This window comes from Anopheles coluzzii, chromosome 3, assembly GCF_943734685.1.
Source record: "Anopheles coluzzii chromosome 3, AcolN3, whole genome shotgun sequence".
In the NCBI taxonomy this organism is placed as follows: domain Eukaryota; kingdom Metazoa; phylum Arthropoda; class Insecta; order Diptera; family Culicidae; genus Anopheles; species Anopheles coluzzii.
The window spans coordinates 61,899,196-61,926,040 of NC_064671.1; the positions used below are offsets into that span (position 1 = coordinate 61,899,196).

General features: G+C 40.2%; 3 protein-coding genes across 3 annotated transcripts; 1 reads left to right on the plus strand and 2 right to left on the minus strand.

The window, feature by feature from the left end:
• Window positions 1–1,412: 1,412 nt before the first annotated feature.
• On the minus strand, window positions 1,413–3,113 carry LOC120954739 (GTP-binding protein 128up). Its single transcript, XM_040374911.2, has 4 exons — window positions 2,912–3,113; window positions 1,934–2,769; window positions 1,736–1,858; window positions 1,413–1,643 (listed from the first exon to the last, which is right to left on the minus strand). Exons 1-4 carry the CDS (start codon window positions 2,951–2,953, stop codon window positions 1,541–1,543), a joined length of 1,104 nt encoding a protein of 367 aa, XP_040230845.1. The 5' UTR covers window positions 2,954–3,113; the 3' UTR covers window positions 1,413–1,540.
• Window positions 3,114–8,842: 5,729 nt separating this feature from the next.
• On the plus strand, window positions 8,843–15,563 carry LOC120956206 (uncharacterized). The gene is made up of 2 exons (XM_049609640.1): window positions 8,843–12,568; window positions 12,991–15,563. Exon 2 carries the CDS (start codon window positions 14,501–14,503, stop codon window positions 15,548–15,550), a length of 1,050 nt encoding a protein of 349 aa, XP_049465597.1. The 5' UTR covers window positions 8,843–12,568; window positions 12,991–14,500; the 3' UTR covers window positions 15,551–15,563.
• Window positions 15,564–15,572: 9 nt separating this feature from the next.
• On the minus strand, window positions 15,573–18,546 carry LOC120958441 (uncharacterized). The gene is made up of 3 exons (XM_040381266.2): window positions 17,621–18,546; window positions 16,873–17,137; window positions 15,573–16,283 (listed from the first exon to the last, which is right to left on the minus strand). Exons 1-3 carry the CDS (start codon window positions 17,940–17,942, stop codon window positions 16,175–16,177), a joined length of 696 nt encoding a protein of 231 aa, XP_040237200.2. The 5' UTR covers window positions 17,943–18,546; the 3' UTR covers window positions 15,573–16,174.
• Between the last annotated feature and the right edge of the window lie 8,299 nt (window positions 18,547–26,845).

The following is a 26,845-nucleotide window of genomic DNA, read 5'->3' on the forward strand; positions in this document are numbered from 1 at the left end:
TTGAAAAAAGATACATTTCTATAATTGCCTGCTCATGTCGTAGAGGAGGAGAGGTTGCCACCCAGTTAATTAAATCGATTTTTGCACATGCAAACCTGAACTTCAGCCAAAGAAAAAACAATCCAAACAACCGTTTAACAAGCGTGCAAAACGAATCGTAACGATGTTGCCGGAAATGTCCCCAGCACACGAACGAGACCCGCGCGCACGCGTAAGTAAAGCAAGACGAATGTGTTAATCTTCCATCATTCATATCTCGCAATCGCAACAAAATCCCATTTCTGCCTCCCCGAGTGATGGGCTCGGTGGGTTGGGACCGATGATAAAATTGCATGTTTTCTCTCTCGCTCTGTCCCTCTCTCTCCCTGTGCATCGGTTACAATTGGTGTGCAACGTGTTTCACCGCGAAGACGATATCGTCTTCGCAGAGCACCATTGATGGCCTTGAACCTATCGCCGATTTTCCTGCTGGCCTCGAGCAGAAGAAAACAGGAATCCCTTTTGCACTTTACCACCCCAAACGCAGAACCTGTTTCCCCTTTTGTCCCGAGGGGGGGAGAAGAACACATCACATCGGGTGATGATGATGATGTACCTCGTCGTATGTTAAGTTGTCTTATATTTAATAGCACGCGACAGTGCACGCACGAGCCATTCGTGTGCCCAATCGAAAAACGAAATGCAGCGGCGGTCCTATCGGTTACTATTCTTGTTAGCGCTTGGTTTGTTGGCAACGTGTGGCCATTGTGAGGATGTGGCAGGAGAGGAGGAAAACGAAACAGCGGCTCCCGTAACGGTTGCTGAGATGGTGGATGAACTGGCGCCAACGGAGCGTACTGATCACGTGTACCGTAGTGGCTGCCGGTGTGCGAACGTGAATTGTCCCACAGTGAACAGTGATGGGTTGGAGGAGAGTGATTGTGAACAGTGCTGCTTGGAGGAACAGTTAACCACTGTGACTGATCAATCCGGTGACGAAAGTACTACCGAGCAGAGTGATGTTACGATGGATAGTACCACAACTACCACCAGTACCTCCACCACGACCACTACCACACCCGCTCCAAGGACACACGGTCGAATGGTGCGTTTTGGAGCAGGGAAACGACGGATGTCCCGTCCAACGACGACCGAACCGCAGCGCAGAACAACGGCAAACTCGCGCACTGTGCTCAATCGACGCGGTCTATTCAACCCGGAACTGCGCAACCGTTACCTGGGACGATTCCGTAGCACTACGGCAGCACCGGATAATTAGATAAGGCCACGTACGACGTAGACTAACTATTAAAAGATGCACAGAACATTAAATAAATTACATTGCAGACTACATACCATTTCACTAACAGCACTGTTCGTGTTTTTCGCTTCATTTCGGTGTATAAAAGAGGATAATCCTTGTAAAAGGCGTATTAAAGCGATCAACGTTCATAATTATTTGCGCACGTTCTTTTGTTTTTTTTCAAACCGATCGACGGACAGTCGGGGATGGTGTGTCGTCTGCTGATTGCCCCATTTTCAACACGATATATCAGCTGCCTTAAACCTTCTTTACAATCTGCACCACATCCTCATCGTTCAGCACGTGATCGATACCGACCTTTTGCGGTTGATGCTTGACGGACGAACCCCACACAAGTGCACTGTTCGAAGTGGGAGAGAGAGAAAGAGAGCAAAAAAAGCCCCAAATAAATGATGTCTCTTTTTTAATTAAAAATAAAACGGCTTTACTTACTATTTAAATTCTTTCGCAATCGTTCGGTGAAGCTTGTTACAGAAACTTTCCACGGTAGTATGCTCGTGGTGCAGCACAATCGGTGAGCTGTAGTCCGGCAGCTGGCCCTTCGGTTTGGTATAGCTGTAAAAAAGAAACACAATAATAGTGTGTAAGCACCACATTTTTACCACTTTCACGCCATTAATGACCACTTACATTCGCACCAGCTTCAGATACTGCCACATCATATCGAGCAAATCGTCAAAGTTCCAGTGGTGATGGGCAGAGATTGGTACGCAGTGCGGGATTTTATAGATGACGTCCAGCTCCTCGATCGAAATCTGATCGATCTTGTTCAGCAGATAGATGCACGGGATGTAAATGCGGTTGCCCTCGATCACGTCGATCAGATCGTCCGCCGTCGCATCGTACTTCAGCGTAATGTCCGCATTATGAATCTTGTACTCGCCCAGAATCGTCTTCACCGTGTCCAGGTCCAGCTCCGACTGTGCTACGGTGGCGTTCAGGTTCACTCCGCCCTTGTCCTTCCGGCGGTAGGAAATGTTCGGCGGCTGCTTGTTCAGCCGCAGCCCGAACCCTTCCAACTCGTGCTCGAGCAGCTTCTTGTGCGTGAGCGGTTTCAGCACGTCCAGCACCATGAAAATCAGATTGCAGGTACGTGCCACCGCAATTACCTGCCGACCGCGACCCTTACCATCCTTCGCACCTTCGATGATTCCGGGCAAATCCAGCAGCTGTATCTTGGCGCCCTTGTACTTGATACAGCCCGGCACGGTCGTCAGCGTGGTGAACTCGTATGCAGCCACCTCCGAGTAGACACCGGCCAGATTGGACAGCAGGGTCGATTTGCCCACCGAGGGAAACCCAACAAAGCCGACCCGGGCGTCACCGGTTTTGGAAACTTCGAAACCCTGTTCCGATGCACCGCCGCCACCCTTGGGAGTGATGAGCTCGCGCCGCAGCTTGGCCAACCGTGCCTTCAGCAAGCCCAAATGTCCCGCCGTAGCCTTGTTACGTTGGGTACGAGCCATCTACGGATTGAGACGGTACCGCCGGACCGAAAAACACACACACACAAAACATAACAAATCATCATAACCTCGAGCGCAGTTCGGTGGGTGGGATGGATGGGTTCCACAAGTGCCGGACGTGTCCAGCGTATTGTTGCCTTACCTCCGACTCGATTTGAGCAATCTTTTCCAGAATCGTACTCATCTTGCACGCTCTTGCAGCAGCTCGGAGTTGGTCAAATAATTGAACGAACGAGATAAATCATAGATAGAAGTGGCACGCAGCAGCACACAAATTCTGTAATTTTCCGGTGAAATATCGTGGTGTGTGCGATCGTGTACGTTCAAGGTGGATTAAAAATATCAGGTTGTGCAATCTGAAGCATTTTGACAATTCGTCACTTGACGTAAGGTCCCCAGGATTCAAACTTTGTTTGCTTTTTTTTAATTGGTTCCTTATATTTTTCTCCCACATTTTTTCAATTAAATATTCTTTAAAAATATATGTTGGGCTTTGCGAGTTCTTATCTAACATTAAAACAAAGATTGAAGAGTGTTATTTCATGAATTTATTCTATAGTTCATTGTGTTTCGACATGTTTGAGGGTAACAAATAGTAAATTATTTATTTTTCCTGTTTTTATGTTTTTTCCTCATTATCTGCGAGCCTCATGGGCAATTTAAGTGAGATTAGAACTCTTATTCACATGATTTTAAATTTCGTACCTAAACAAATCATCAAATGTTTTGTTAATATATCTCATTTTTCGTTAAAATCATTAAACATACAAACATGCACATAGTAACTAATAAATCTGTTCTGTTTGTTATGCTTTGTGTGCGCAAACCAATAGTTAACGGTTTTAAAATGACGTAAAGTCCCTCAACCATGGTGACCCAAGGTGGATTTAAAAATATCAGATGGTGGACTCTAGTGCATTTTGACAATTCGTCACTTGACGTAAGGTCCCCAGGATTCAAACTTTGTTTACATTTATTAAATTTGTTCATATAATTTATCTATCCAATTTTTTCGATTAAATATTCTTTAAAAATATATTTTGGACTTTGCGAGTTCTTATTAAATGTTAAAACATGGAATAAAGTGTGTTATTTTGTTTTATTTCGTGAATTTATTCCATAATTCATTGTGTTTTCGACATTTTTGGAGATAAAAATTAAGAAAACCATATTTTTTTCAATTTTCACATTGATTCCTTATTATCGACGAGCCGCATGGACAATTTATGTGAGATTAGAACTCATACTCACTTGATTTTAAATTTCGTGCATAAACAAATCATCAAATCTTTTGTTAATATACAGTGGAGCGCCGTTTATCCGGGTACCTTTTATCCGGCTTTCCGTTTATCCGTGCTGTTGAGAAATGACAGTTCAATACAAAGGTGACATTGCGTTATGAGGAGGATATTTAAAAAAGCGGTTATAAGAGCACATTATCATAACAAAAAACACTATAATTCATGGCAAATAACAAATATTATAATGGAAAAAACATGAAGTTAATAAAAACTGGGTTATTTTTATCAAAAAATAGGAATTTTTAAAGAACTAATCAGAAATTGGTGATTAAATATATAATTTGACTCATTATCCGTGTTATTCGCTTATCCGGTCGAGGTCAAGTCCCAAGAAGCCCGGATAAACGGCGCTCCACTGTATCTCATTTTTTCGGTAAAATCAATAGACACACAAAAATGCACATAATAACAAAGAAATCTGTTCTATTTGCTAAGCTTAGTGTGCGAAAACCAATGGTTAACGGTTCAAAAATGACGTAAAGTCCCTCAACTATGGCGACCCCCCAAAGGCCCTAATCCACCACCTGATATTTTTAATCCACCTTGATGGTGACCCCCCAAAGGCCCTTATTCACTAGACCCTTATATCACTACCTGATATTTTTAATTCACTTTGGTGTACGTTTTCGCCCCGTTGGACAAGACGTGAGTTTTTGACGTTCAAAAATAGCTGCATCTCGCTCATTTTCTCTAGTCGTCCTGTAATCGCTTACGGTGCTCGTTTCGAGGTGAGTTTCTGTCTCCTTCTCCCTTGTTCTCGCTCGATTTGTCGTACCGTCTCGTTCGCGCACATCGACGCGTGAAAAATGTAAACAACTTGGTGGTTAATACGAAATATAAGCACCGACAAACCGACGTGACACTGGCGTTACAAAAGTGTCCCACACGAAAGTACTGTCATTTACCAGTGAGGCGATCACTTCTGTCAGAGTAAGCTCTGTTTACTGCTGCTTCGATGTAGGGTAAGGCTGCGCTCTGGCACCAATCGAACACGACAATCGACTCGAACAAACCCATATAATCATATGGAGGTGCACTGTCAGACACAAACAAACAAACAAGACAAACATGTCAAATCCCATACATTTTTCATGTTCGATGTCGTGTTCGATTGGTGCTAGAGCGCCGGGTAACTGTACCAGTTTTCGGCAGTGTACCTATTTTCGGCAGGGTAGCTAAAAACGTGAAATTCTGCACAAATGCGGTAAAAAATTTCACAAAATACAATTTTGTAGTGAAGGTGTACTTATTTGATATTCACATACGAAGTTTCACACCATTTCATTACGTATTTTCCAAAATATCAAATAAATTGGGCTTTTTTTCGGCAGCTTTGCTGTCAGCCAATCGTTCGGCAGGTTTTGTGATTAAGAGAATCAGAACAGTAAAACAATGAAAAAGTGGTGTATAATAAAGATTTTATGCTTATTGAATTTATTCTAACTTTTCGGAATTTTAAAATCACGATAAACAAGTTATTTTTCACTTTAAATGCTGCCGAAAATAGGTACACAGTAAATGTTCATTTTTGACAGCTCAATGTTGTGGGCTCCTGCCGAAACTCGGAACAATAACACACTTTGAATTTGGCTGAATATTCCTTTTAAAATTGATCAGAACACTACAATGCGTATGTCGACACATAATATGACCTTTCTTGTACCAAATATCACCAATTTTACGGCAAACAATGCACTAACTTAAGAGAAAAATAAATATTTGTAAGCCAGTTCGCACCGTACGCTATAACCATCAAACTGTCAATGGCTGCTCTGTTTAAACGTCGCATCAAAATGGCTGTCAAAACGGGCCAAAATAAGCAACATAAAATTAATAATTAAAGTGCTTTTTAACACCAATCTTAGGAAAGTAAGAGTGTTAAATTGCTTTAAACATTTTTTTGTACATATTCACATTGATACAAACATTTTCTGACCCGTATTCGCGCTGCCGAAAATAGGAACACAGCCTGCCGAAAATAGGAACAAACTGCCGAAAATAGGAGCAAAATCAATGTTTGCATTTTCACGAATATTTATGAAAAAGGGCTTTGAACCGGCAAAAAAAAATTGTAACATACTATGATAGTTTATCAACCAGAATAACAACACTTTCAAGAAAAATAATGAAATATATTGATGTGTGAGCAATTTTTGTGAAACTGCTGCACTAGCCTGCCGAAAACTGGTACAGTTACCCTAAACAACTTTTCTAAATACAAATAGCGAAGGAAGTGTGAGGCACGATTTTGTAAGAATTATTGGACAAAACACCCAGGAAAATCATTTTATAAGTTTCCAAATCAATGCAAAAGATGTGAGAAGTACATAAAACAACAAGCATTGGAATTTGCGAAGAAAAACAAAAAGAGGATTTAGCAGTTTCTTCTCTGAGTCAGTGTAGTAAGCGAATCATTCTAGAGATGGCGCTAGTGTTTAACGTATTTTCATTTGAAATAAGGAGACAACTTTTGAAGCTCATTTTGTTCGAAGTGTCACGTCGGTTTGTCGGTGATATAAGTGCTCAATATGGTTGGATGAAAATCAACAGAAAAAGGGTAAACGTGTAATTTTATTAATAGCTGAGAGGGTTTAAATTACTGTGCAACGCATGGGATCGCCGTTCAAAGTGCTGGCACGCGGGCGTAGCTGAGCGAGATGTGATGAGGCAAAACATCCGGCGACAGGGGTGTAAACACAGTTTTGAGTGCGAGAGCGGACAGCCACAAGGCGAAAGTTTTAGTTTTATCTATTTATTCTACAAATAAATCCAAATAAAATAGCAAATACTTTAAAACGGTGTCACCTGCTGCTCGCTTCATTAAGCGAAAGGCTATGGGAGTGACAAAATGCTGACAAATTTTTCAAAATGTGAGCTTTTGTCACTTTTTTGAGCTTTTGTCAAAATTTTGTAACCTGGAGCAGCCAGGAAAAAAAGTTGACAAAAGTTGACAAAAAGTGACAAAATTTGACGTTCGTGAAAAAGCGTAAACAAACAGCTATTTGGCGCAGTTGTGACCCATTGTTATGATAATAATGCTAAAATGCATGATTCTAATAGATTTATGTATCTATTTAGTACTTCTGAAACAAAATATCGATGATATTCAGATGTCGGAGCTTTTTGTCGCTCTTGTGTATATTTTTGGTGCGGCCACGAGAAAAGCTCTTTTTTGCTGTTGACAAGCAATTTTGACAAAGTTGAAAATTTTTTCAACATTTTTTCAGCTCCGTGGCCACGCGCTATATAGCACTGCCTTTTCCTAACAAGGGGTAAGTTTGCTAAAAAATGTTTAATTTTAAGCATTACGCCAGGACTCCACACAGCATAAAACGGAGCGCAACATAACAACTGACAGCTGCTAAACGCTTCATAAAACTCTTTATTGCCGGTACCATGTTTTGAATATCCTTAGTAGGCCGCTCATTTTTCGTTGAAAAGCTACCAACCTACTGCGATGACCGATAGTTAATGAAACGCTTAACCTCCTTTCCCAAGCGTTTTCTCAAGCGTTTGGCAGCTGTCAGTTGTTATGTTGCGCTCAAGGATAATGTATTTAGAAGGCTGATTTTTATCGCTTTTGCTGGGCGACATTGTGGGGGACATCTGTCACTCTCTGCATACAAATTTCAATACCCCGCACCAGCCCTCCCCGATTTTTATACCGTAGCCCCCGGAAGAGAAATGTCAAGTCGAGAAATGTCATTTTGCTCTGAACAACTTCACCTTTTCATTTATAACACCTTGATTTTTATACCGGAGCCCCCGGAAGAGAAATGTCAAGTCGAGAAATGTCATTTTGCTCTGAACAACTTCACCTTGTCATTTATAACACCTTGGTTGCGCTCCGTGTTAGTGCGGTGGCAACGCTCATCGGATGCGATTTTATCGGATGAGATTTATATGGGATTTGACAGATAACGTCGGACGTGCGATTTCGTTGTCCGACGTTATCTGTCAAATCCCATATAAAAATTTGACAGGTTGTCCGATAAAATCACATCCGATGAGCGTTGCCACCGCCCTTATGCTCTATGGAGTCCTGGCGTTAGATGAACAACGCGTGTTCTTCTTCACCTTGCAGATTAACAAAATGACATGCTGTGTCAATAGTGCGTGAAGTAGTTGCAGTGCGTCATTTGAGGCAGGTAAGATGTGATCGTTCGGTAGTAGTACAGATTGAGCTAATCTTGAAGTGTGATTTTCCTTTTGTGTAAGCAACCATACACTGGTATGGACAGGGGTATGGCAACAAAAAAACGAGACTGCGCCATTATAAAAGAATGCCCCAAGTGCCACAAATCCACTAAACGAGGTCTAAACGACTCAAGGGCTCAGCCTAAACGGAATATAGAAAGACTTAGTTTAGCAGACGGGTTTAGCTCGCGAAACTTAATGACAGGAAATCAAAACAATTTTGGTCAACTACCCAAACAATAAATCAGAAAATATATTCACCATGGGACAGGTCGAGTTGGATTATATTCACCTCAACTTATTATTCGAGTTTCCCAAGCGAATGAAAATGGCACTTTTCGGCTGTGTTTTCGATTGACATTTCGTGCACGATTTGACAAACGAAATCGTGTACGAGATTCAGACTTTTTTCGGCACATAGGGCGGTGGCAACGCTTTTTCGCATGCGATTTTATCGGACGGCCTGTCAAATTTTTGTATGGGATTTGACAGATAACGTCGGACGACGAAATCGCACGTCCGACGTTATCTGTCAAATCCCATACAAATCTCGTCCGATAAAATCGCATCCGATGAGCGTTGCCACGGGCCATAACCACAACCGCGTGCAATGGCATATTTGCTATCTTCATCGCACGTCTAGCGTTAGACATTTTGAGGTTAAATAGTTTTCACATTGTTGGTTTTTATATGAATGATACGATACGAAAGAACACAACTGATTTAAATACAAACTAAACATAATACACAAAAAGAAATACACATAACCTGCTTCAACGCTTGGCTTGGAGAGCGAAATGGTTCGAAAGGAAGAACCCCACATACAGTCATATATTGCTTGTCGAATTATGAGAGTGTATGAGTTATCGTCCGAAAATTTCCGCTTGGGTTATTGGACTAGAAATTCAATTAGCGGAATTTGGGGCAAGTGTGCCATACGGGGCAAGAGTGCCACCAAACATTTTTCCTTAAAAACTTTAGTTTAATGATCAATTGTGTATACAGTTGGTTGCTTTCCAATGACTAAGTATACTTAGCCGACAATTTCATATAGACCAATCGAAATTTCCCATTGTTTTGAACTGATTTATGTTGAGTTTCAAAATTGAGCAGAATGTTATAATTTTTTAATCCAACCAAATAAGCTCTCAAAAATCATGGGAACAATCAACCGAGAAAATATTTACACCACCGTATAGCTGAGAAAACGTGAAATTTTGTGTGGGGTTAGTTGAAAAAAACTTTCTTTTTGTCACTGAAAAATTCAATTTCAAAAAAGTTACAACTTTTGGGGCAAAAGAGCCATCTCTATTTGGGGCAAGTGTGCCACCATCTTTCATAGGCGCGAGCTGTCAAAAATGTAAACATTGTTGTAGCGTTCAGCGGTATGGTGCGCTTTTACGAGCGGATTCTACTCCGGAAAAACAGACCAGCAACAACCCATATTGCGATACAGTTTTTGATGAAAAGGGGTTCATTGGTGACTCAAGACATGTAGGAATACATACACTAGTGGTACAAACGTAATAATTTCCAATTATCTGAGAAATACGGTTATTTTAACCAGGTGGCCGTCTTGCCCCATACGAGTGGCACTTTTGCCCCGTAGCCCAAAAAACAACGTCTTTTTGGACCCTTTTTAAAACACTTCAAAAACTGTTTTGTTTGCACTTTTTTCAAGCGAAACTCATTTATAAGTGAGGAATTAGATGTAAAATGGTTATGAGATTTAAACCGGCTTTTGAAAAACACGTTTTAGTGAGTTATAACTTGAAATGCTTAAGGTGGCACACTTGCCCCAAATTCCGCTACAGTAGAACGTCGATTACCCGGGCAGCTCGGGACCGGACGGTTGCCGGTTAATCAATTTGCACATAATGGTCCAAGAAATGTCAAATCCACATAAAACTTATAAAATTCACTAATTTTATGATTAATTCACCTTTAATCAATCGATTAATCGTTAGAACAAGGCCGAAAATACATGGACCAGAATTTCGCGGCCATGGAATTCCGCCTGTTGTCAGTCCAAAGTGAGTTGATAGATCAGGTGGGCTTATCAAGTGCAATTTGACGTAAAAACAAAATAGGAAGAAAACCTGGTTTGAAAGTTAGATCCATAACAAACTGGATGCTTTGATGATTTTTATATGGACTCACTCCTAAGGGCTTGGTACTTGTTTCGACGCAGCGTATCGCAACGCATTGCGTGACGAACGCTGGTATCTGTTCGCAGCGTTCTGCATGGATATGTCAACACATTTCACAAAGAAAAACATCAACAAACAGCAATAATGCCTCTTATTTATAGGTTCTGATGTGATTATAATGTTAAATTACAACTGTAAAATCATTTCCAGTTCTGCTCAAAACAGTGCAAAGCATGTTTTCGCTTTATCATTGCACATTGCATACTGACCCGCACACACCTGTTTTGCAGTAATTACGAAATTACTTTCTCTACATTTATTTTGTTTTGTTAATAAAATTATTTAGTAGTCCAATTACACGTCCAATTGCGCTCGAAACAATTTAACGTGAAAAAATATCGATTTTCACCCGATATGATTGAACCATTTTGACAGACGCATCACGACGTGCGTCGAAATAGAAATTTTTCTACTTTGACGCTGCGTCCCCATACATTTTGGCGTCCCCATACAAATCCCATACATTTTGGCAAAATCGCAACGCATTGCGTCGGAACAAGTACCATATCAAGATAGATATCAAGTAGATATCAAGATGAGATCAATCGGTGGTCTGTTGAACAGGGCCAAAGGAGATATGCGCAGGCACTCTGATAAATTCAGTATAAAATCATATTTGGTTCGGTTGGTACATTGCTCCTTACTTGCCAGAATTATTGATCTGCCAGAAAGGATTCAATAATTGTTGCCTATGTATCAGATTTGGCGAGAGAAATGATCTTTTTTGGAATATACTTACTTATCCGGCGCTACAACCGCTTTGCGGTCTTGGCCTGCCTCAGGAGTGTCCGAAACCGCTCACGGTCTCGCGCCTTCGTCTGCCAGTCCGTTATCCCGGCCTTAATGGCGGACGCCTCCACGCCATCTTGCCACCTCAATTTGGGCCTACCACGCCTCCTTTTGGAATATATAGTCTTCAAATCTTCGTTTTAATCCATGAACAAGCCGTCATGTTTTTTTGGCTTCTTTCTTCGTGCTATGCCTGAGTAAAACCACAGACCATTCCTACGAGATATCGTTTCAACTGCATAGCATACTAGTTTTTGTTATGGAACAAACCGTCAAATTGTGGTTCGGTATTGGTGAGAAAGAACACCATAAGCCCACCTGATCAAGGTGTATGTATTTAGAAGATTGATTTTTATCGCTTTTGATGGGCGACATTGTGGGAGACATATCCCTGCATACAAAATTTCACTACCCCTCACCAGCCCTCCCCGAATTTTTCAGCAAGCGGAATTCCGCGACCGTGAAGTTCCGGTCCGTGTATTTTCGGCCTAATATTATTTTAATCAATAACTATAGGTTGAACAACTGTTCAAGAACAAAAATCAATTTCGAAAATAACACTAGACACTACAGAGCTGCACAAAAAATTGGTGGCCCACTGCAACCAATTTGTTCGCTGTCGCTGAAAATGTTCGCTGTACGTTTGAACAGCTGTCACATTTATACGCACGGTTAAGCCGCCCGCCGGTTAATCCGCCTCCGGATAATCGACCTTGTACTGTATGTTGTGTCTCATTATGCACGGGCATTTTGATCTTCAAAAATGGTAGTCTAAAAGCTGCCATGGTGTTTGAAAACTAAAATGGAAAAGCTATGATTCATTAGGAGCACACCTTGTTTTGAACATAACAGGGGATTATTCTGTCATAATAAGGCGCGTTTGTTTTTATTCTGCTTCTCATTGTTTTGGATATCCCTGTCCTTGGCCTTAATCTGCTCCTATAAGTGTTTCTCTTTATCATTCCGACCTGCTGAAAATCCATCTGTGAAGAAACTTTTTTAAGCGATAAGTGTTTCAACAAAACGGAATACCTTACCGATGTTGTATGAGTGAAGCATAAGCTATAATCGGGTGTTGTGATGTGGTGCTAGCAAACTGACCAAAAAGAGATGCGGGAACATTTGTGGTGATATATTTACTTCTATGGAACCGTGTTGCTATATGATTTTATTGTCAGATAAAGTGACTGTCTTGATCTTGTGAGAAATCTACATATTTACAGAGCACCTTTCATTTGTTCTAAAACTTAGACGAGTTTCTAAAAACAACTGCGCGTCAAAAATTGTCACGGAGAACTCCAGGTGAAAATGAATGCTGCGTCAAATGTTTAAAGGCCGGGCTACATTGATCGTATTCGCAAGCGTAATTTCGATTTTCACTAGCGCATCTGGCGGCGGCTGGTGAAAGCTTTTTTTGGTCATCGAGGGAATGGACCTGCCGGATCTCAAAATTTAGTAGTTTTTCCATCGTTTTCCATTGCAAAAATGGATGCAATGCGTGCAAGACATGTGTATCTACGTTTTACAAAACTTTTCTCCTCCGATTTAAGTAAAAAACATGGAAAATTAACGTATTTTCTGGAGCGGCTCCAAATTGTTTGGCAAAATGCTTCGGTCAGCCGCCGCCAGATGCGCTAGTGAAAATCAAAATTACGCTTGCGAGTACGATCAATGTAGCCCGGCCTTAATGTTCTACAAGCAACTTATTCGATCAAGCATTTCAGATATGGCAGATGCAAACAAGATTACTGAATCAGACAATGCAAAAAGCAGCAACGCATCGTCACAAAATCAAGAAGGAAGCTACTCTGCTGCAATTACCAGTTCAACATCAACTGACGCGAATTCCCGTTCACGCGTTGTTATAAAACCAGCAATTTTGGCTGTGCAAAAAAAGTTGCTAGCTTCATCCAGATCCGATGCAATTCCATCACAATCACGTTCCATTTCACCAAACCCTCCTAGAACACCGAAACGTTCTCCACCTTCTTTATCCAACAGTGATTTTTCAAACCATGCACCAGGTCGCCGAAAACCTGCACTGCCACCCAAACCTAAATTGATAAATCCAGCTGAAGCAGCTCCATCAACCTCTTTGCCTTTTTCCGGTTTATCACAGCAGGAAAGAATAGAACAAAAAATAGATATGGTCGTTAAAATGCTACAAGAACTGGCTCCACAGCTAGAAATCATTATGAACAATGTGGAAAGAGACAATTTTAATTTGTTATTAGAAATGGAAGAAGATTAAAAAATTAATAGTAAATTTTGTTAGACAAACAGTTGCCATAAGCTTAAATAGAGGGTCACCAGCAATTGAAATGGATCAGATATTAAACATACGGGTATCTCTAGACTAAGAAATAAAAAAAAATTCTTCTTGTTCAGAAAAATAAGTAAATTCTGATTTTATGATGACACAAAGATTAAGTACGCGTTTGAACGCGCCCGCGGAAACACGCGTCGTGTATTTGCGGCCTTACCTATTTACTTGGCCACCTATTTACTCCGAAGCAGGCTTTAGTATGAATCTTTAGTGTCACAATTTTATCGATTTTCCGTAAATGGAGTCAAATTGATCTAATGAAATAAATTCCTTGTTACAACCGTCACATTGCTTTTAGACGACTGATAAAATTTTCAGCAAACTTCGGAGAAACTTTCGTTTTGTTGTCAATCCGTTCTGGTTTTAGAACGAAAGTATGACTAACTTCGTTCATGATGTCATTAAACGCGTGCACCGCGTTTTTGTGAAAAAAAAACCACAAAGCCACTGCAATGACGATCCACCTTTTTATTGTTCTAAAACAGATACTTTTTAGAACAAAGATTTCGCTGAAAATTTGTCGCGGATCGTCTAATGTTTCGGTATTTCGCTTTTTGGTTTTTAACAATTAAAAGTTTTCGTATATATATTTTTTTTTTTGAAAGTCCGCTATTTAAGAGAATCGGAATGCTCAACACAAGCGGCAAATTCGCTTGCAATGGAGCTGTACCCGTTCGCCAAGGAATGTACACCCGCAATTGGGAACACCTTTTTAGTACAACCATGACAATTTGATGCTTGGGAATTGTGTTCAAACAAAACAAATCACCTTGCAAGGGTGCGTTCCGTTATGAAAATGTGCTTTTACAACGTAGCAATCCTGCTTGCTATATGGACGCACGTTAATTAAACGCATCAAAACAGTAAGTTGTATATATTTCTTTCGTTGATTTCATTAAATTGTGCAAATGTCATCTCTTTTAGTAACAATGTACAACAACCGTTCCTGTCCGCACACACCGGCACCGCGGAAAGCCGGGCCACGGTTTCCCATGTCGGCGGCAATACTAGAAACTCCCTCCATAATGAGCTCGTTTCGAGAGCTGGAACAACCGAACGGTGCAGCAAATGCATCCCATCCACCTGCTCCAAAGCAGTTCATCATGTCGTATTCATCAAATGCGCCGAATGGCAGAAACGGATGTGTAGAGAAAGCAACCGTTAATCAGCAAAGACATGATTTGAACGCTACACAATCATTAAACGGTTCCTTTCTGGATTGCAGCTTTAGTTCTAGCTTCACCACATCGATGACGACACAGAACAGGAAAGTTCCTTTAGCTAACTCAAGCACCAACAATCTTAAAACAAACACTACACTCAAGGGATGGTCGTCCTCATCAAAACCAACAGTGGGATTACAAAACTTGCATCGTTCGAGTGCATCTTCCGGTGGAGGTTCAAACGTCACCTGTCCTTCCTACACCGGAACCACGTTCGGGCATGAAAAACGAAAGCATCCTGCAGAACATAGCGCTTCAAAATACAGTAAAACTACGGCTGCAAACTTCCCAAAAGGATCGTCAACCTTGACAGCAGCTACCGGTGACGTTTCCGCCGGTACGCAGCAGCAGAACCTCAAACCAGCTTCCCTGCGCATCCTTTCCGGTACGATCGAGCACCTGCAGAAAGCGATCCGTGAACAGGGCAGACAGGTTCCGTTGCTACTGGAAACCGTTGCTAACGTGATTAGCATCAAACCCGGCACGAAAGTGAAGGAGAAGATTATCCTGCTGCGGCACCGAAACCAAGGCCCGGTAATGCAGGGCGTGTTCTACGAGATCGACCATGATTTACCGCCGCTGGCACCGGGCGATCTGGTACGCTGTGTCGGACGGCTTCAACCCGTGGGAAGCCGGTTGCAGATACTGAAAATAAACCGTACCACGGAAGCGTACGGTCGGGCGATTATGCGCCTGCAGACGGTCAGCGCATTCACTGCGAAGGTGAGACGATAAAAATTGGTTTTCCTTTTTGCGGTTCCTATTTTTATCTTTAATTTATTACATTCAAAACGGCGCTTGCGGGTGCCGTTACAGCACAATCGGCTAATTGAGACACTATTACGACAATTGTTTGTACTAAATGCACTATGATTGTAAAAACGAAAACTATAAATGAACTTTTTTTGTCCCTAGAAGTACACGTGATGATTTAGTTGTTATTTACAAAATGAAACTACCAACAAAAGCCTTAAAATACAAGTTGATTATTCTACTTTCTAACGTAGACTAAAACAACACCCGAGTTTAGCTTCACATACGCACGTTAGTCCGTTTTTCGTTGCAAAAAGAAACGAAATGTTAAAGCGTAATAATTAGTAAAAAAAATAGATAGAAATAAATAAGATAAACGAGTAATGCGGTGTACGCCACGATGGTTGATGCAAATGGATTGCACAGTTCCAAAAAAATCTCATCGCCTTACATCATCTGCCGGAATGCGAAAGCAATATTATATGTAGCTGCCCTGCGTTTCATACTAGAGCTCATGGAGGCACTTTACGGAGCGAAGCGGGCACACAGGGTTTGGCGTTTTGTTTTATATGGGGACGTTATTCTCCATGGTCCACGATGCGTGCCCTACTCATTGACGAGAAGTACAATTAAGAATCCAACCACGCCGCTCAGCAGGGCCGTTATGTAGGGTAGGTGAAACCGGCGTTCCTTGCTAGGTGGTCCACCACGGTAGCTACAAAAAGGATTGGGAAATTAGACTAATGAATATTTTCAATCCATTAATTATTATTACTAATTATGTGTGATTGAATGTGGATGAAATATTACTGTGAGTATTCAATCTGTATGCTATTGTTAACTTTCAGGTGTTGTTTGAAGAATTTGACTTGTCAAATTAAGTAAGAGTCTCATACAATTCCTTGGCACAAGCCATATTAGCTCCATCTCCTAGTTGAACATAGTATTAACTGATTTTTGCTTAGATAAATCGATTCATACGATTGCATACATGACCACAATTTAAACTAATTGTCTTGCAATAGATTGTTTCCAATAAACAAACAAATAAATAAATAAATAAATAACTAAATAAATAAATAAATAAATAAATATTTAATCTCTTAAATCTTAAAGCCGTAATTGACTAGGAGCACTTGGACGTGAAGCACTCAATAAGAAAATAACCGAGCAACAGTTACGTTAAATACTCAGTGCACTATTTCTTGAACATTAAACTAGGGAAAATTTGTAATTTTAAAGTCTTTAATTATATTACCCACCCGGGTAGGGCCCGTACAAAAATGTAATATACAAATACATACCGCTTCTTCGAGGCCGAAAACGGTGTCGGTGGATTCACCCCCGGAATGCTGCTGTCCAGGTAGATGATGTACCAGGTAAACGACGAAAGCAGCAGCCCGAAAGCGACCGCATACAGCGTATGCGACACCGCACCAGCCTGCTGGAGAAGGTTTTCCATCTTCCACGAAAAGGTCGGCAGCCGGACACGGGTACACCGGGTTAGGAAATCTTGCCACACATTATCCACCACTGCGACGACTCGGGAACCGATCGATCGGTATGATTCTGTGTGTAAGGGGGAAGATACGGAAAAGAATGTTTAGTATCTCGTTTTTAGTTTAGGACCTGATAACGATTGGTTTATCATACAAATTAGATTAAGCTCGCCGTATCTTACAAAACACCAAGGCGTGTATTAAACGGAACGTACCGAAACCGAGGTTATTTATAAAGGCACAAGATTAGATGACTACACATGCAAGCTTTGTACGGGAGGAGATTGAGGAACTGAAGCTGATGATTTCATCAAACCCTCTCGAAAACATCGCGGCACGTCCGGCAACTGCCACGCATTCGACCGAATGCAAACACAAACAAACGGACGGCACACCACGAACCGAACCGACGGGAAGGTGGACGCACATGGCCCTCCTCCCAACCCAACAGTGGGATGAATATCTCACATGTAAATAGTTACTCAATACAGACACACACACATAGTGGATGTATTGCAACCTTTTCCCTGCACCCTTTGTATATGGTACTAACCCAGATCGAAGGACGGAAGCAGATATTTGATGGAAACCGCAAGCGTTGTGGCGACGGCCAGCAAGATCAGCGTTTGCTTCGTGTCGATGGCATTCTTCTCCCGGTCGGATGGCGCTCCCTGCACACCCTTCAGGTCGGAAAGCTCCATATCGGACCCGTTGAACGATAGCCTTCGAGGACGCTGGTGCGGTTGCACATCGGCCGTTCCTTTCGTCCCATTGCCGTACCATTTTTCCGCCCCGACGGGCATTATACCGCCGCCAGCTGCTGTTCCGTTGTTGTGATTCTGTGCCGCACTCTCGACGTGTATTGAAGACGACATTATACTTCAAATTGGCTGTTTTTCGTTCGATTCGATATGGGTCACGAACCGGTGCACACTGAATTGGAACAAAGTTTGTAATAAAAATACACAAACACTAGCACGCGCGCTCACAAACGGTATGTGATGCGCTCGATGTGCTGTGAATGCGCTTGCGTGGAATGGCGGCGTGCGTGTTTACGGTGGTGTGGTGCATTTAGCTGAATCACACTGCTGCAACCTACACACACTGCTTAGTTTTCGCTTTCGATACCAACCCACGCGTGGTATCCAAACAATCGTTCCTCCGCTATTTCGGTAACTATTTCTGGCCACCACGCATCCGCCACTGCTTTAACGGGATCGATGCAGTAAAGCTCAACTTTGTTGTAATAACACTTTGATGACCTTCTAGAATGTGACGACACCAGGCCGCTTGTTGTGGTTGTGTGGTTGCGAACGCCTCCACACAGTAACAGGAGGGTAATGGGCACTTTTTGTACACGAAATCAGATATGTAAAAGCACACGAAGCCGAACGCGAGCCCTGCGTATAGATACGCGGCAGAAAGAAAACAACGCGATGCGATGCGCCAGGTAAATAAAGCCCTTTTCTTCCTCCCCGCTTATTCCTCTTCTACAATTCGTTAGGAATTTTTAAACGTAGCTATACCTATGGATTGACTTCTTCAAATGCACACTGGGGATAGAGAAGATCAAATGCTTGTTTAAAAATTATTTTATATATTTTAAAAAAATAAGGTTGAATGCTTTCAAAATTAGTTTTATTGATATAAATACGTATTCCTCCTGTTTTTTAAATAAATTATAAAATAGATGATTTACTTCATACACATCACTCTGGATGTGACGGATCTGACTTTTTATGATGGAATTTACAGTGGAGCGCCGTTTATCCGGGTACCTTTTATCCGGTTGTCCGTTTTTTCAGTGCTGTTGAAAAATGACAGTTCAATACAAAGATGACATTGCGTGCTGAAGAGGATATTTGAAAAAAAAAAACGGTTATCAGAGCCATTTTCTTAACCAAAAACGCTATTATTCATGGCACATTTCGAATATTATCATCGGAAAAACATGAAGTTTATAAAAAACTGGCAAGGTTTTACCAAAACATAGAATATATTTAAAAAAAACAGGAATATGTGATAAAAAAATACTTTGACTCATTATCCGTGTTTTTCGATTATCCGTGCGAGGTCGGGTACCGAAGAGCCCGGATAATCGGCGCTCGACTGTACTTTTCTGAAAAGCATTTTTTTAATCTAAAAATCTTTATTTACATTGGTTTGTAGGATATTTAACTTAAGAACAAGAAGAAATTCGTAAGACATATGATATTTTGCATCTTTTTAGCATCATTGATCGAGATGCCTGTATTGTTTTTTCTGTATGATTTTTAAATTCAAATTATAAGCAAGTTTTCAAGCATGTTCTACAGAGTTTACATATCATACAATCTCGCATTAAGGCCCGTGTCTGTGCTCCATCGCATGCGATTTTATCGCACGTGCTGTCAAACGCTTTTTCGTATAATATTGCGATTATTTGGATGATTTTAATAATATAACGATTATGAAAAATTAAGTTGAGATTGTTCCTACAAAACACCACACATTTAGTTTGACAGATAAAATCGGATGCGGCGTCCGACGAAATCAAAAATTTTTGATTCCGTCGTACGACGAAATCGCACGTCCGACGTTATCTGTCAAATTCCATTTAAAATTTTGACAGGCCTTCCGATAAAATCGCATCCGATGGAGCACATACACGGGCCTAAGGCCCGTGTCTGTGCTCCATCGCATGCGATTTTATCGCACGTGCTGTCAAACGCTTTTTCGTATAATATTGCGATTATTTGGATGATTTTAATAATATAACGATTATGAAAAATTAAGTTGAGATAGTTCCTACAAAACACCACACATTTAGTTTGACAGATAAAATCGGATGCGGCGTCCGACGAAATCAAAATTTTTTGATTCTGTCGTACGACGAAATCGCACGTCCGACGTTATCTGTCAAATTCCATATAAAATTTTGACAGGCCTTCCGATAAAATCGCATCCGATGGAGCACAGACACGGGCCTAAGTGGTTCGGACTAGAGATGGGTTCTGCGGATCGCACCCACGGTTCCGCTCCGGTTCCGGCAAGTATGATACCGATTCCGATTCCAGAGAGAAGGAATCGCTAGTTCCACCGGAATCGTCCGGAATCGTCTGAAATCGTCTGGAATCGTCCGGAATCGTCGGAACAGTCGGAATTGACCGGAATTGGTTGGAATCGCCCGGAATCGACCGGAATCGTCCGGAATGGTGCGGAATCGTAGTCAATCGATAGTAGTGAATAGTAGAGCCGATTCCGGTCGATTCCGACTGTTCCGACGATTCCAGACGATTCAAGTTCACGTTCCGGCCGCCGCGCATATGTCAATGCTGTCTGTCGTACATTTAAGCCAGGAATGTGCGCACTGAGTTCCTCAATATCGTTCGATATGGACGCTAGCATCTTGTGTTACTGTTTGTATCTACAGTAGAACGTCGATTATCCGGGGGCGGATTAACCGGCGGGCGGCTTAACCGTGCGCTTAAATGTGACAGCTGTTCAAACGTACAGCGAACATTTGCAGCGATAGTCAAGTGGGCAACCAGATTTTTGTGCAGCTCTGTAGTGTCTCAGGGTATTTTCGAAAATCATTTTTGTTCATGAACAGTTGTTAAACCTATAGCTATTGATTAAAATAATATTTTAATAACGATTAATCGATTTATTGAAGTTGAATTACTCATAAAACTAATAAAAAACTAGTAATAAAAAAATTTTTGTATGAAAATGACATTTTTTGGACCATTATCCGTGCAAATCGATTAACCGGCAACCGTCCGGTCCCGAGCTGCCCGGATAATCGACGTTCCACTGTATTTGTATTAGGTTATGCACTGAATAAATGACATGAAATGAAACGGAATTCCGACGATTGAAGACGATTCCGGGCGATTCCGGGCGATTCCGGGCGATTCCGGGCGATTCCGACGATTCCAGACGATTCCGGACAATTCCGGGCGGTTCCGGCTTGTCGGATTTAACCTACCCTTCGGAACTGGGTCCGAAATTTGTTTTAGTCCGAAATTTGTCCGAATTATTATTATTATTATTATTATTATTATTATTATTATTATCATTATCATTATTATTATTATTATTATTATTATTATTATTATTATTATTATTATTATTATTATTATTATTATTATTATTATTATTATTATTATTATTATTATTATTATTATTATTATTATTATTATTATTATTATTATTATTATTATTATTATTATTATTATTATTATTATTATTATTATTATTATTATTATTATTATTATTATTATTATTATTATTATTATTATTATTATTATTATTATTATTATTATTATTATTATTATTATTATTATTATTATTATTATTATTATTATTATTATTATTATTATTATTATTATTATTATTATTATTATTATTATTATTATTATTATTATTATTATTATTATTATTATTATTATTATTATTATTATTATTATTATTATTATTATTATTATTATTATTATTATTATTATTATTATTATTATTATTATTATTATTATTATTATTATTATTATTATTATTATTATTATTATTATTATTATTATTTAGAAGGGACAGCTAAACCTGGGTAAGATCGCAAATTTTTATGAAAAATTTACAACAGCTTTGGACGACGGGAACGAGAATAGAAATTAATTCGGCCCTAATATTGAATCGCATCTTATATTTGTACACGCTTGCCGACAACGCTTATTGATAAAAGTAAAGATAAACACTCACTGGTTTTATTGGCTTAGGGCCAGTATCTGTGCTCCATCGGATGCGATTTTATCTGAAGGCCTGTCAAAATTTGATGTGGGATTTGATAGATAACGTCGGACGTTTATAAAAAAAAAATTAATTTCGTCGGACGCCGCATCCGATGTTATCTATCAAACTAATTGTGTGGTGTTTTGTAGGAACAACTTCAAACTATTTATTCATAATCGTTAAACGTTAAAATCGCATGCTAGGCACTAGGCACAGACACGGCCCTTGGGAACTCGGAGATTACTTATGTTTTTTTAAATTTTTTCTCTTACATCGAACTTATTTTGGTTTGAATAATTTATTTTTTTTACAAATTACATGTTTCATTAAAAGTTTAATAATTTTTTTTTTTGAAAAAAGAATCAAAAATCATATTGCTATGCTATACTTCTAGGCGTATAATGCTTTGTTTTTTCGCGCATGGTTAAAATACTTACCCCATTCCTATACAATAGTGTAATAAAAAAATTACACCGATCCTGAAATTTCACGCCACTGGCACTAGAAGTGCAATAAATAACATTCAAACTATCCCAATACTAAAAATTAATGCTTTTAAATAATTACGAAGAGAGAACCAGAAGCAAAAACACAAAAAATATCTAAAAAAAAAGAAGATAATTTGTATGTCCATCTTGTCTACACTATGCAACGGTATTTTAGCAACGCGTGACATTTCTTGTTTGGCGCGTTTTTTGCGCTGTAAGCAAAACATGTGTTCCGTTGCATGCGCTAAACACAATTTGCTTTTCTCTCGCTCTCCATGAACTCGAAACCGCCTGACACAACACCAAACAGAGGAGAAAAAAGAGTAATATTATCACTATTTCATTTGAGCAGCAAAATAATCTTAGTGTTAGTACACACATGAAAAGGAATGTTTTGATGGCGCCGTTCCAAAAATCAAATCTATTATAAATAAACCGACAAGAGACGGACGCTCGCTCGTTTCTTTCGCGCATGTCCAATAGCCAATTGCAATGTCACCAGCAGGGGCCGGGGAAAACAAACTTTTCCCCCGTGAGAGCCAGAGAAAGGGGAAAACATGATGCGCTCGTCCACAAACAGAACGCTTCTCCGAGGTCGGGCGAGCAAACGACGCGCGCTGACCAGAGATAGTATAGTGGTGCAACCACCTGTAATGTGCAAAAGTGACGTTCGAGTGGTAGTGGTGCAATGGCACCTGTTCTGAAAGATAAATCCTCGTGAGCAGCACCGCACCGCGATACGTACGACCTTCCCTGAAGGCCGACACAGGCAAGCAGCAGCAGCAGCAGTAACAACAGTCCGTCACACAATCGCTCTCTTATCAGCCGTTTAACGATATCGATTTTTAGTGTGAAGGTGAATCGATTGCAGCCCATATCTTCACACCTGTTCTGCCCAGTTCTCGATGGACCGAGCAGAATGTCGACCGCGTACAAGCACCTGTACTCGTGTGTAACGTTTCTGATATTCGTGTTTGTGCTAAACTTTTACAAAAACCGTATCCATGTGAGCCGCGAACGGGAGGCATCGGTTCGGGCTGCCACGAAACTGAAACGTACCGGAGCACTCAACCGACCACATCCGGTGGAGAGTGTTGGGGAATCGTTTTTCCTCGACTTTTCCTATCTGGATTGGGAGGTGGAAGGTGGGGAACCGAGCTGGCAGTGGGACCGTTCCAAGCAGTACCCGGGACGATGTCTCGATGTGGAAGTGTTCTTTGTGTTTGGGTCGAAAAGTACGACGACCGTGCGGCGGAGAATGGCCGGAGACGGACCGGAAGGTCTGCACTACAAGAGCACGGTACTACAGCAGCAGTCGGGCGGCGAGCGGGGCAAGCGAAAGGACCCCGAGCCGGACAATAGTGTACCGAACTCTTCGATTTACGTGTTTCTGTCCGTGCTGGTGGTGTTGCTGCTGGCGGCCGGTGTCGACATTGCTAAACATCTTACCGGGACGGGCGGTAGGCGCGAGGATGCTCAGCGTCGTCTGTCGCTGCAGAACTATCAGGCCCTGATAAGGGAAAAGCAAAAGCAGTTTCGTATGATGAAGCAACACTACTCGCAACCGTCGATGAGCATACAGCGCTCGGTCGATGAGTCAGCGGCCACGTTTGCACGCATGGAGGATACGCCGATGATGCCGCCGCCGTCAGCACCGGTCGGAAGGTCACTGGTGGGGAAATCAATTCCGGCACCGCTGCTGAGACGTCAATCCGTTCCGACGCTGATGCGAAGTCAGCTGGCAGTGGCGGGTGGTGGTGGTGGTGGAGCGGCAAGCACTTTTGCTGCGGTACAGCCAACCTACGGACGGCGCACGTCGATCGATGCGTTCTGGGATGTGGATATGGCGAATTCGGGTCCCATGCCGAGCAATGGATCACCGCAGGAGGTGCGAAGACGTGTCCGGATGCTACATCGCCACTAGTATCACCACCTTTTTCGTGTTGGCTTTAGTGTGTAAGGGTGTTTCCTTGTGTTAACGATCGCACTCGCTGATCGTTACACGCCAAATGTACGAATAATCATAATGAACTATTCGATGTGATCTCTTGATGTAAGATTTTAGAGCTTAAACCTCTCTCTCTCTCTCACGGTGACTGTGTGAACTTTTTTAAATGAACTTTGAATAACACTACACTGCTGGTACAATCTAAACTTAAGACAATGTGAACACGAGAACGAGAAGGGGAATCTATTTTCAGGCGCGTTTTTAGTGCACCAAAATGTTTGCATATTCATATATTATCTGCAGTTAATCGTACGTGCAACTGAAGAAAAGATTTTAATACCAAATAATACACGCACTTGTATTAAATACAGGACAGAGAAGACAGCATGAAACCAAAAAAGGACTAATAGCTAGCTTTGTGGAAAAAAGGAATGAATTTCAATCTATCTACACACTTAAAATGTTACACGGCATGTAACATTCACTGAACTGATCTACAATTTAAAAAAAAATATGGAAACTATACATCGTATCAAACACATGGGAATGATTCCCAGGGGAGCGTTTACAATTTGTATCACTCACGCACATATTCGTGGTCGATTGACCTTCTCCCTTGCAATTTCCCACACAACTGGCACACACACACATATGTGTGTACGAAGAAAAGGATTATTAAGGATGGGAAATCAACCAGATGGGGCACGAAACACATCGATACCGTTATGGAAGGACGTTCACACATTATTTAATAAGTTCCGTTAACCGGCAATGTCTCAATGACCTAATTTACACCTTCACCTCTACGACCGGCATACCCGGGAACCTAATACATGTTGTATGTTATTCTTTTTCAAACTAAAACTTCAATAACATTTGTTGAATTGAAAATGAAAGTATCAAATTTTGTACAAACGTACGGACATTAGTCTTACAGGGTTTCCGAGCAAATTTCCAATGTCAACAACATTTTTCATCGATAGTGAGATGTTTTTCAACAGCTGTCAAATATTGTATTTGTATCACAATAATTGTTCAATTCTTCCACATGATTTTCAACACGTCTCAAGCTGGATTGAGTTTGACAGTTCTTAATTTTTTGTTGAAAATCATGTGTAAGAATTGTAATTTTATGTTGAGGCAAATACATCATTTGAAAGCTGTTGAAACACATCTGGGAGGTGGTGAAGAATGTTGTGCACATTCGAAAGAGACTTGGAAATCCATTAAAGTAAGTAGTGAAGAAATGTGATTTTTAAAATCTAGTTTACTCTTTTTAAATATTGTTTTAAGGTTGCCAACTCGCCTTTTCAATGGAATTTTTCTGCTGTTGAACATTGAAAAAATATTTTTCCATTAATTTTTTTAGAAGATTTTTAATTAAATATTCTTTTTTAGTCAATATTATAAAAAAATATACATGTTTGGTAATTACAATTTCATAAATATAGAATTATACAAAGAATACTAATTCTGCAAACTTTTCTCTTTTGGTAATATGTTTTATAATTGAAACATGATTAGAAGAGAGCACATTTGAGAGAAAAATAGAACATAATGTATCTTTAAATAATATACAAAGCATTTATATGCTTGATTTTTTGTGATGAAATAAGTTAAATTATTCAAATATGTTTGACAAACATGTTTTTATGGAGAATTTCTGTTTTTCTATTCATATTCAATTAAAATAATCAGAATCATCCATGAAGTACATAATTGCTAATTTATTTAATATGGTTCAGCATTGAAGGCTGCTCATGAAAAAATTGGTTGTCATATATTACAAAATATTAAAAAAAAAAATTAAGTGAAACTCTAAAATTCCCATTTCTTTAAAAGAGTAAATAAGACTAGTGCCTATATCTTTAAACCAAATTACATTTTAATATTGATTACATCAAAAGTTATGAAGGTTTCAATATTAAAAGCTATCACTTCCCAAACAAAATGTATGGGATACCCCCGGGTATGCCAGACGCAGAGATATTGGACAATCAAAAGAAAATATGTTTAAAAAAATATTCTAAAATTTTTGAAAAATTAGTTCATCATGTGCCCTTAGTAAAAATTAAATTTCCAAAAGATACGTGACAAAATTAAGTAGCTACCATTTTTCAATAAAAAGTTATATCAGTTCGAAAATGAAAATCATTCCCGGGGAATCCGGCCGTAGAGCTCAAGGTTAAGACGCATAGCGATGGCATCGCATCGATGTCACTTTGTCGTTTGTTTTTCGTTAAAAAACTGATTTTCTGTTACTGATTGCTTTAAAAATACAATTTTTATAATGATTTGGGTCGAATTTGGGAAAGCAAAACAACAGGGTGCCGTCCTAGAGGCTGTAAGAGTATGCACAATCAGATTTTTTACTACCTTCAAGATAAAAATAGCCACACTAAAGACTATTAAAGTGACTAGCACCAGAACTGTAACAACGATACGACATTAAATCAGCGTTTCGATGGCGGAAAGAATTTTAAAAAGTGTTAATTTGATAAAAGGACTAATTTTAACTCAATCAACACGACGTGCAAATGTACTTAAATTACCATTGTAACCAATTACCTTAGTTACA